The 12,960-nt window shown below is 32.2% G+C and overlaps 1 protein-coding gene across 3 annotated transcripts in view; it reads left to right on the top strand.

Annotated features, from left to right (window-relative positions):
- LOC126977826 (elongation of very long chain fatty acids protein 7-like) overlaps positions 1-12,960 on the top strand; it is a 69,999-nt gene that overhangs the window by 27,371 nt on the left and 29,668 nt on the right. For all 3 annotated transcript variants that reach the window (XM_050826489.1, XM_050826647.1, XM_050826559.1), the window contains exon 3: positions 10,459-10,649. In XM_050826489.1, coding sequence (XP_050682446.1) covers positions 10,459-10,649 — 191 coding nt within the window. The remainder of the gene's footprint in view (positions 1-10,458; positions 10,650-12,960) is intronic.

A 12,960-nucleotide genomic window follows, 5' to 3' on the forward strand; every position in this document is an offset into this window, starting at 1 on the left:
AAAGTCTCGGATAAAAATGGTTCGATTTGTGCACTCGTTGTAAAATCTACTATTTCTCAATGGTTTCCCTCTCCGATGTCTAGCTACGAGTGACCAATTTGGACTTGCAGCTATTTAATCGTTTTCCATCACAACACTGCGCTTCTTCTGTTTTCTGTTGGACAAATGTCTATGTATGTCTTTATTCCATTTGTCTTTTTTGGTTCTCACTGAAACTAATTACCTAACATTAAAAATTAACAGAATTTTGGTTAAATACAATCTGTACATAAGGTGCTTCAGAAACTGTGCTGTGGCAACTTTACCTCTATCACAATTATTAATGGGCTTAAATGAATCTGATGAGTTTAACTCTGGTTCATCAAACAGAGTAAAAAATACAATCCTCAAGTCGACTCCTATAAGAAATCCTTTTGGCACATCATGCATCACAGCTTTGCATGTTTATTTTCACCATATCTTGCAAATATTTAACGGTATACTGAATATTTGAAAAAATTAAACATTTATGAGAGTTTTATGAAAATTTTTGGAAAAACAAAATTATTTCCAAAACTCCTCTCAAATTATGTTTATGAATATTAACAGTAATATTTTTAGATATATTTTCCATATGGATCTCGTATTTGCACTTCTTGTTTTGGTATATTTGTCACTTGTCATTTTAAGTTTGTAAATATTGACAAAACCGTCTTCCTTCCTTTCATATTCATATTAGTGATTTTTATGGAAGTACGTACAGTGCTTATCTATGAAGGATTTCAAAAGGAAATTGCGGATTTCCTATAATTATGAATGTTCAAGGTTAAGTCCAATCATTGTTACGACCTTATTCGTTCTTTAAACTACAAATATGACAAAAACATGTTAATGTCATAAAGGTTGAATAATCGAAAATTAATTAATAAATCCATTATAGCTACTATTTATAAATTATATTTTAATGACGGTCTAAATTTACAGTTTGCAATAAATAAACTAATACTAAAATAAGTTAAATTATTATCTAACTATTCAATAATAATGAAACTGCGAAATAATAAATAATAAACCGCATTAAGTTCTCAATCTACAGGTAACGGGTGCTGAAGAAGATGGCGACGTTGCCTCTTTGAATTACCAAACTTATTCTTTGGCAAAGGTGTATTAATTATTATTATTTCACTAGTGGAGCCGACAGACGTTGACCTGTACGCACGTCTTAAATTTGAAAAATCGGTCCAGCCGTTAGGAGGAGTTCACTAACATACACATGAGCAGGAGAATTATATTATATGGACGGAATTGAGAATCTAAACCAATCTAAAATTCACTAGAACACAAAAAAATCATCAAAATTGGTCCAGCCGTTGTGGATGTAGTTAAATTGTGAATCTTAACCATTGTAGAATCCACCTGAAGACACACACCAATCTCAAATTAACTGGAACACACAAAAAAATCATCAAAATCGGTACAGCCGTTTAGTAGAAGTTCAGTTACAACAGACGCACAAAAGAAATATAAGTATATTATATTAAGATTATAGCATTTAAAGGTCGACAATATAAAATGTTAACAAATTTTATTGAACCAATTCAATTAAAAAGTAATTAAATATGCTGTAAAGGTACATAATAGAGAAAACAATGGTCTTAAGATCTAATATTCATTTCATAATAATATAAACGTGTACACAAATTCATTGTACGTTTTAGCATTTCTTTTGCCGCTTGTATCCGCTAACTGGTAAGCTAGCTAATTGAACATTTTTTTCAGTTAGCACTTTCGCTTCGACCTGATTGGCTATTTATTATTAAATAGTCGATCACGAATTTTATCAAATATTTGGTCATCAAATGAAAGCTATCAAATAAATCGATGTTCTAAATTTACTTACTAATCACGGCAATCTTTATTAATGTGGTAAGTGTTTTATGTAACGGAGAGAAGGTAAAACGGATGGAATCTGCTGCTCTATTGAGATTCCATCATTGAGTATTAACTCTTGATTCCAAATTAAAATGTAGGCCTAAATTGACATAGATATCGCTTGCCTAGATTACTTTAGTTATTTTTATTATGTCCTATTGTATATTAGGGCAATGCACAAAGTAATTAACATATAACAATTGCAAATTATAATCATGAACTTTTAAATTAATATCTTAAATATATTTAAGTTTTTGTGATACAATGTTACAAATGTTTGCAACGCTCCGGATATTGAGTGGAAAAGTTGATTAGTATCAGGCTGGGAAAGAGTTCTAACTCTTTTACAACTTATTTTTTTTTTTTCAATTATATTTCATATTGTTCTTTTGATCCAGTGGCTTGCAATTATTTTTATATCTTCTTCCATCTGTCTATTGGTCTTTTGCCTCTGTCTTTTTCTTAAGGCTCACTTAAAGTATTCACCATTTAAGTGCTACTATTTTTGCAATATGCCCATTTCATTTCCTATTCTTAAAATCAATTTTTTTTGTGTGTGAACTCAATAGTACCTTATTCATTTATCTTTTCGCTTTATATTGATTATAATCCTTTGTATCTCTCATTGAGTGGTTATTATTTAATTTGATATGATATGAATTATTGAATATGCTGTCTCTACAATCTACAAGATTAGTTAGGTCACTACAAATAAATAATCGCTTATTAATTAAACAGATTTTAATGATGTAATCCTTCAGTAATAAAATTATTTTTTTATTGTGAAATAGGCTCTCCAAGTTCAAATATAAATATTCAAAATTATATACAAAACTGAATTACAGAAAGTCAGATTCTACGAACTCGGCAATCTCTCATACTTGAGAAAAACAGGCACAAGTGAGATTTTTATTCAATTAAATATGTAGTACAAATATATTACATGAAATGCCTAGTAGCGATTGCTCCATTCACAAGGTTCATTTACAACATAAATATCTTTTGAATTTTGTAACACATGTATTTTGAACATTTTCTGAGCTCAATTTGTCCTTCAATCAACGAAAGTATTTATACTATGTTTATGACAAATTAATTAATGTCCTTTTACATACATTGTACAATTTATAGGGCAACAGCAGTGGCAACATTCAATATCATTATCACTTTAAATTATTTACAATTAAACAATTTGTTATTTTAAAGTGATACCCCTCACTTCTTGGATAAATTATACAAATTCAAATTGTCACCACAACCAATTAACAAGATATACCAAAATTACTTGGAACGGCTGGCTCAGTTGGAAAGAGCGCTCAGACGGAACCCGAGAGGTTGCGGGCTCAAGTCCCGCAACGTTCATAAATTCATTTCGTTCATTTTGTTATCATATCATTAGAAGCTAAAGTACTTTCAGCCTATAGCCATAGCCCTATTTACAATCAATAATATATATAAAAAAAAAACAATTAAAATCTTATTTTTTCTTCTGGTTTATAAAAATAATTAAATACTGGTTTTTTGTCAATATTATAACAATATTTTTTCAGATATTTTTCGATAAATTGTCTGAAAAAACAAAAAGAAACTTGGCTTAATATTTTAAAAACAATGACGGTTTTCTTAGCTCTCCTAAAATGCATAAAACCAGGAACTTATTTCGAAGACTCTGAAAAATAATGATTACAGGTGGGAATTCGTATTCGAAGTTAACTTAAGGTTAATATTCTCGAGGAGGTTTCAAAATTTTCGTAAGGTACAGCATTTAGAATGCTCGGTAAAAATGTGGTCCAATTTCTCATTTCAATCGGAAGACGTCCACTGCTGGACAAAGGCCACTCCCAAAGATCGCTATGACGATCCAACCTATTTCAGCGATCTTAACCAGATCGTCGGTCCATTTTGTGGGGGGCCTACCAAACTACGTCTTCCGGTACTTGATTGCCATTCGAGGACTTTACCGCCCCAACGGCCATTTGTCCGTCGAGCTATGTGCCATGCCCCCTGCTTCTTCAGTTCGCAACCATCTGGGCTATGTCGCTAACTTTGGTACTCGGATCTCCTCATTTCAGATTCGATCTCGCAGGGAAACTCCGAACATAGCCCTCTCCATTGCCCTCTGAGCGACAATGAGCTTCCTCATAAGGCCCATAGTACGCGGTCATTTAATTGTCGTCAATTACACATTGACCGAAAACTGCGAAATTTCTTTGACAAAAGAATTGTTTGACCTCCTCGAAAACGTACCTTTGGCTACAAGGCAAAAAAACCTGATAAAAATAATGAAATAATATAGTTATAAGTCTCGCGTTTTTAAATTTCTACCCATGTTTAACTAGTGTTTAATTGTTTTTATAAATCAGAAGAAAAATAAGAGATTTGATTTAAATTTTACATTATGCATATGGGTACTAAAATTATTGCAAATATTCACTCCTAACACCTTCTGACGTCGGATTATCAATAACCATGTATTTATAATGAAATAGATCTAAATAAGAATAATCATTGTTTAAGAACTGAGTTTAAGGCAGATACTTAAAAGATATTTTAAAGTATACCTTTGCAAGTAGTTCTTGCATATATCGTATCTTTTATATGATTTTATTTATTTTGTAGCTGAATATAATATGTTAACAAAGTTATGTACCTAATTGTGTTTCCAGCTCGGTAACCGAAACTATCTTTATCAGAAATAATGTAACCATAACTGAATCTGATAAAAACGAGTTTGAAATAGTTTTAAGATATGACTAGTTTTTATATGGAAACTTATCAATAGAAATAAATAATTATGACTTAGATATCTTTTATTACATATGTTACCAGCCAAACACGATTATAGGACAAACTAGTTTTTTCTAGTTCAAACCCGTTCAACCTGTAGGCGATAGGATAAACTGGTACAAACTAGGCCTGACTAGGTTCTCCTATCGGCTTTAGGACATTAATTAAAGTATAGTACGTATTCTTAAAACGGTTTGTAGGTTTGTCGTAGCAAGTTTTACCAGTGGAGTGGAGGATTCTTTGCCGGCACAGCATGCTGGTTAGGGTACCACAGCAGTGGTTTTTCCTGCCCCGCTCTTTTGCCAAAATTTTTGTTTTGTCGAAGTGGATGTAGTGGTTTGGACGGTCTGTTAAGTGTTCACATACAGCTGACTTAGAGTGACGTCTGTGTTTGATATCCGCAATGTGTTTTTTAAGTTGATATTAAATGGACCATGCCTCCACCGTCGAAGCAGCTGTGGTGAGTACTGGTGGAGTTGGGTTTGCGATTATTGTCATAATCAAACCCTAACTCTAGAAAATAGTATTGAACTCTATTTCATGTGGGTGTACTCAATAATGTATAACACTCATACAGTCTGCTAAAATAATTAGATTTAGAATATACGTAAAATACTCGTTTTACATAATATACAGAGAAAAATGTACTTGTTGGTACTCAAGGAAATAGTCAAGTTTCAAGTTTCTGAACGAAGCTATAATCATTACACATCTAAATACATACAAGTTGGCAAACCTATTAGGGTCGATATGTTCTCGATATAACGGAGAAGAAGTGATTAACAAAAAAAAAATCTTCGCAAATTGTTTTCAAGGGCTACTTAAGTTGGATAATTTCACTTTCTCTCGATATTACATCTCCGACAAAAATAAAACCACTTTATTATAATTGTAGCCAGAAAACTGCTGCTATTTTATGAATTGAAAAGACGAAGACATGTTTTTGTGTAAATTGAGATTGTTGGTTGAAATCATAACCCGTGAAAATATTTAATATCCAATTAAGAAAGGTCAATCGAAGACCATCCATGTATAACATATACATGGATTTTCAAACAACTTTTCACGTCGTCAAATCAAAAAAATAAAAATTGTAAAAAACCAATACCTATTGTAAAATTTTCATTAATAAGAGGTAGTTTTGCTGTAGCTTTGAGCTACATAAGTACTTAATGTTTTATTATATGGCCAATCAGTCATTTTTATATTCAAAATTCTTATATACACACTAGCTGACCCGACAGACGTTGTTCTGTACATAATAAATAAAATACTGTTTTTTATGAATTTAATAACTTAAGATTTATCAATCTACAAACCGTTGGTAGTCAAATGAGAAACTTAGAAAGATATAAAAATTTTAATTAGTTATTCATTTGAAACTATTCTTTAAAATTGATTTCTGAACGACGGGGACACATCAAAGGAAAAACTTAATTTTTGTTTTTATTTTATTCCGAGCATTTTCATAATTATTCACCTTTTCAACCTTCTCTGGACTTCCACAAATAATTCAAGACCAAAATTAGCCAAATAGGTCCAGCCGTTCTCGAGTTTTAGCGAGACCTACGAATAGCAATTCATTTATATATATATATATAGATTATTATACCGTAGTGGTTAGCCTACATTATGTTTAGGGTATCTGTGGAAACTTGGTTGGTTAATTTTTAAATTATTTACCATTACCAGTTGGAGGTTCCTTTGCACAGGAAGCCGGCTAGATTATGGGTACCACAATGGCGCTTATTTCTGCCGTGAAGTAGTAATGTGTAAACATTACTCTGTTTCGGTCTGAAGGGCGCCGTAGCTAGTGAAATTACTAGGCAAATCAGACTTAAATCTTATGTCTCAAGGTGACGAGCGCAATTGTGGTGCCGCTCAGAATAATGGAATTTTTCAAGAATCCTGAGCGGCACTGCATTGTAATGGGTAAGGCGTATTAATTACCATCAGCTGAACGTCCTGCTCTTCTCGTCCCTTATTTTCATAAAAAAAATATATTTAGTGTAGTTTTTGTTTCCCTTGAAATGCTGAAAAATTAATACATTAAAATGAACTCGTCGTAAGTGTATCATAATTTAAAGATAAATGTCGTAAAAACACTTTACTTTTGTATAATGACAACCTCTTTCATTATCTTTGTAAACAAAAACATATGCGTAATTTTGCTCTCCCAAAACTTTAAGTGTAGTAAGTTGGATATAGTAGCAGCTCCGTTGAATGTGCCTCAAATAACTACGCCGCGTACATTCACTTTGTTTTTTTCGGTTTTATATATTTATCATGACGTCGATTTATTATGTGTCTTCTGCCGCATTTATCTCGGGGAGTATTCCGCAGAGCTGTTTCACCTGATTCTTGCCGCCGAATTCCATCTTCTCACGACAAGCCACTAATAAGGATATCATCCCCACCATCTGGATGTGTGGCGGTCCTCTACAAAGCGGTTTTCAAGGAACTTACATCCACATACTACAAAGCTGTGGAATGAGCTTCCTTGTGCGGCTTTCCGGGACGGTACGACATGGGTACCTTCATAAAAAGCGCGTACACCTTCTTTAAAGGCCGGCAACTCTCCTGTGATTCCTCTGGTGTTGAAAGAGAATGTGGGCGGCGGTGATTACTTATAATAAGGTGACCCGTGCGCTCGTTTGTAATTAAAAATGATCAAGTAAAGGGTTAGCTGAGATGTCGTTTTATGCTAAGTGGCATACTATACTCAGAATTGTGACAATACGAGAAAAGTTGTTAGGCATCATAAACTAACCTAGATCATGTCATATTTTTTTCGTTATTTTCCTTGAAGCTGAAGAATCTCTCTTCCGCCACATTCTAGTGAACAGACCTCATTTTAAATGTTACTTTATGGGAAATGTTTGAACCTGATCTTTTGATCCCGACCACCTAGAAACCCAAACAATAATTTAAACTACTTTTCTCATCAAGACCTTTCAACGACGATAATATATTATGACATATATACCTACTGTGGTTGCTGAAGACCAAAATTTCCAACGCCGGTTTTGTGCTTTATATATATAGATTTATTGTATCTATGCCAGTTAATTGTCTCATCTTTTTGACCGGGTATTGCCCCATTGTAATTTGGAATCCAGAGAAATGTCAAGAAATACTGCAGATTCCACCGGATTCATCACTTCTTCGCTTAACAAAACACTTGCATATACATTTTTGACATTTGTGCCTTCATGCTAAATTGTATACATTTCATTTCCTTGCTATTTAAAATTATGTTATTAGCACTAAACCAGCACAAGATGTCAGAAAGTATCGCTTACTTCGTCATACATAACTTTGTTTCTTTTCACTTTGCACTTTGCAGATCATTTATATAGAGTTGAAAGAGGAACGGTCCAAGAATAGACTCTTGAGGTACCCCTATACAGGGAGGAGTCCCAGGAGATCTCCTGCAATTGAAGTCGACCTTCTGAATTCTATTGTTGAGATATGAAATCAGAAGATCGAGCGCAGTTCCTTTTATGCCATAGTGACATAGCTTCCTGACCAGCGTTGAATGTTAAACACAATCAAAAGCCTTAGATAAGTCACAGAAGACACCAAGTGTATTCTGCGATTCCTCCCAGACATCAAAAATATTCTTGATTAGTTCAACACTTGCATCCAGTAACGATAACGCTCGCTTGCAAAATTTACCAGAGTACTATACTTTATGAATACAGAAAATAATCATTGTCTTTCGTATTATTAACTTGACCTTAGTGAAACCGTCATTTAATCACACTTCTGTCATCTTTTTTTATATCTCAATCAGAGCTCTCCTGGTTTTGGTAAATAAAATGAAATCACTCATAACATGAAAACTCTTCTCATAAATAATTATTAAAATAATTTTAATAGAATTTTCGACAACTTTTCCATTGATCCAACCTTTTTCTATAGAAATATTAACTTTATTATATAAAGTTACTTCGAAAAGCATCCCTATTTTGAGCCAAATTGTATGTTGAGGTAATTTATCATAATGACCGATCATAATAATAATCATATTCACATAACTTTTCCCGACCATATAATATATATTACAAGTAAGCTCATCCATCTGTCAAAAACTACATAAAAAATTAAATGTGCGATAAGATTCAATTAATTCCTCTAAGATCGTGTTGGTCCATTATATTTGCAAGACTAAAAATAAGTTAATACTTTCTCTTGTGTTGCCATCATCGCAGACACATAATTTCGAACACATTAATTACGGTGATATAAGATGTCTTTATTTCAATGTAAATAATTTAAAAACAGAGAGTTTGTAATTACATTGTTTCGAGCTCGTCGTAAGAACTTAAATTTCTGTCTTGTAAAATATATCTCTTCTTGTGAACATTGGATTCGCGTGCTCATTAGTGAGAACATCGCTTACAGAACCTATTTTTTGGAATAATTAGTTAGTTTTTACTGCTGTGGAAACATTACACAGCGAAATAATTAAACAACTAAGTATATCTATCGATTAAATTAATAATTAAAAAAATAAGACGACCCCTACAGCCCGGTAGGTATATCACATCTTATTTCGAATAAAAATATTCGAATTTGATTATGACTTATACCATTTCAAGGCTAATTAGAACTGTATAACCTCTACCCAAATGCAGAGTGTTTAGGCAAATCGCAAGATATTAAACTAAATATTATTAAAAGAATGACGACCCCCATAGCCCAGTGGTTAGTAACAATGCCTACTGAAGGTCCCGGGTTCGAATCCCGGTAGGTGCATTCATTTATATGATGAATATGAATGTTCCCGAGTTATGGATGTATTTATGTAAATACATCCATAACTCGGGAACATTACAAACATACATATGTTTAAATAAGTATAATGTATTAAATATATCGCTGTCTTGTACCCATAGTACAGGCTATGCCTAGTTTGGGGCAAGATAATATGTGTAAGAGTGTGTCAATTTTATATTATTATTAATTAAACATAATTATGTTGCTTTTTCTTTGAATGATGATAGATAGTATCATACTTTTAAATTAGACGGTTTGAAACATTAATTAATTTGTTAAGGTTAATAAATGTAATTAAAATGACTTTCGAAATGATACCTCAGAATTGGAATGGAGCGACCGCCCTCAGATATTATATATTACACAAAGTAAATATGTGTAATTAATCCCAGAAGTGAGGGTTATCACTTTAATAAAATAAAATAAAATGTTTACATATTATATTGTTACAAATTTTTATTTAAAAAGAATCCCATTCAGAGTTTCTTGCGCCCGTTCTTCTCAGCATGGGCATACATTTCCGAATGGGTTCTGACATTCGATAATATGTGAATTTAAATCCAATATTCGAATTTGGAGTTTCTCAATAATTCATATTTTTTCTGTCAAGCGGGCTAGGCCATTGATGCAACACAACTTTAACTACACTTTGTAAACTTTAATTCTATCATCACATAAATGTACCTTTATATATTTCATAAAAATTTAGTTTTATTTACCCTTAATCATTTATTTAAATATGAAATTTATGAAAAATATTTGTTTTTATTATTTATTAATGCAAATGACATCTTTAATATAAATAAGTGGATGCAAATCTGCCAAGCGGCAATTTTTATGTCACCAGTCATATTATATATATATAATAGGCACGTGAGACGAAGACCGATATCAGTAAATATTTTTAATGTTCAGTCATTAACTACACCCTTATAGTTATGTAAATGTATTTAAGTTTAATTAATGGTTTATTTCCAGATCCCCGTGTACAGGGATGGTTTCTTTTCGAGTCTCCCATACCAACATTGGTTATGGTGTTGTTGTACCTGGCCTTTGTCCTGGTGGTGGGGCCTATGTGGATGGCCAACAGGAAACCCATGAAAATCAAAAAAGTTATAGTATACTACAATGCTGCCCAAGTTCTACTGTCATCGTATATGTTTTACGAGGTGAGCTTACTTTTTTTTATCTACATATAAGTTGGTAATGATTGAAAAAAAAAAACAAGCGTATCGTCACAATATGAAGATATGTGACCACTTCATCTGAAACCAGAGGTATTACAGGAGCGTTTCCTACCTTCTAAGCGGTAATGTGCCGAAAGGAATACGACGGCAGAGGCGACTCTGGCAGAGGCAGTTCCCTCCTGGGGTATTTGAAGACCACTGTGGTAGCGCCAGGCTTCCACTTTACGTCAGTTTTCTGTGCAAATGGTATTCCAATCCGATCGAATTTGACGGTTCGTGCTGTCGTCGAAGTAGGGCTTGAGACTCGAGTGTATAATATTCCTGTAATAACTGCCAGCTTAAAAACTCAAATAGATCTAGAATGATATTTAAAAAACTCACATTTTATAGGAATTTTCGCCAAGGGAAGTTTTTTAGCGATTCATACGAGGGTGCAATTTATAGGCGCGAGATGAAGTAGAAAGCCTTATAACATGTGAGCGGAGAATCGGACTTTCCCCCGTATGATACTTAGTTGTACCTGAATTATAATAATAATAATAAGAAATGATTTAAATAATGTTTTTTTTTTTTAAATTGATCAATGAAGAATATTATTTGATAATAAATAAAAAAATCCGTAATTAAAAGGCAATTTAAGAACTAAAAACCAGCACTGACATATTATACAAGACAACCACAAAAAACTTTCTAAAATGACAATAATTTATGTGTTCCTTCTTACTAATTACGTGCAAATCTGTCAAGTCAGTACTTAGAAAACAAGGCAGACATTATGTATGAAGAGACGATGAAAAGTCAAAATTCAATGTTATTTATTCGCAACAAAAATTTACAGCTAGATTTATTATAAATTATAGATATACTAAATGTTTCGTCGTGACAGACTTGCAAATATTTAATAAGTAACGTTTCATAATTAATATTGTAAACTAATATTTATTAAGAATTGGTACATTCAAGAATTTTACCGAAATGTTATAAATACTTAAAAAAACTTACATTAATTACAACGACTTTTTTTATCTATACTAATATTATAAAGCTGCAGTGTTTGTTTGTTTGAACGCGCTAATCTCTGGTACTACTGGTCCGATTTGAATGATTCTTTCAGTGTTGGGTAGTCCATTTATTGAGGAAGGCTATAGGCTATTTTTTAATTTTTTTTTCAAAATTAGGGATCCGTAATAAAATTGCTATTTTGTAACACAAGGTGTAAAATCGAAAACCTATTTTTGCGTGCGCTGCAAAAACTATTGACAATAGAACAAAATGATGTACAGGCTATAATATAGGCAATATTTTATTACTTATAAAACTGTCGCGTGAATTATACTTTATATGGCAAAACAACGTTTGCCGGGTCAGCTAGTTAATAATTAAAATGTTAAAAGAGATAATATTGTAAAGATAATCACAAAAAAATATAATATTCAGAATATGATTGATGCCTGTTACACTTCCTTTGATAATATTTGTGCATTGAGTAAAAACAATATTTTTTAATAGCGCTTATAATTAAAATTTAAATCTATTTATAGCACTGTCTCCTCTCTTATTTCTTTGGTTATTTATTAAATATTTTTACATGGATAAGATTCCCCGAACAATAAGTAGATACGTGAGATATGTACCTACTTGGCAGTTTTTTATCATATTTGTTCACCATACACCGTCGTGTCAAGGTGCGTCATTAAACAATTGTTCTAGCCATGCATCCGTGACATCTTAAATATTTGCGGTCAACTCAGTGTTACGAGACCTTTAAGTTACAAATTGTAGATCGTATTTCAATTGTGTAAATTTGCGATATTAATATCATAATTATTATCGGGTGCTACATTTGTTTTTTTAATACTTTTTCATAAAAACTAATAATATTAATCCTGTTTCCTATCCTCGTATGATGGTCTTTTTGTGAGAAACATAAAATTATAATAATAAATAATTTATATCAGGCATGCTACTTAAACAATAAGGCTCAGGCTACTTAGAGTACATTGATTTTTATAAAATGAAATGAAAATTTTATAAAATGAAAATAATTAGATTGTAAATAGAAATTAAAATTTATTATTAATGATTGATAGTATAAATTTTTTTTCAATACTTACATCATTAAAATATTAATTTTTACAGACACAGTAAGTGACCTTAATGGCACCTAGTATAAATATATAAACGCCACGGGCATCCGGAACCTCAAAGGACTCTAATGTTAAATGTTGACCTTGCTGTTAAGGGATGTAAAATCCTACAGCAAGGTATACAAGCCGCCCTAGACCAGTCGACG

Source organism: Leptidea sinapis, chromosome 1 (genome assembly GCF_905404315.1).
Source record: "Leptidea sinapis chromosome 1, ilLepSina1.1, whole genome shotgun sequence".
NCBI lineage: Eukaryota > Metazoa > Arthropoda > Insecta > Lepidoptera > Pieridae > Leptidea > Leptidea sinapis.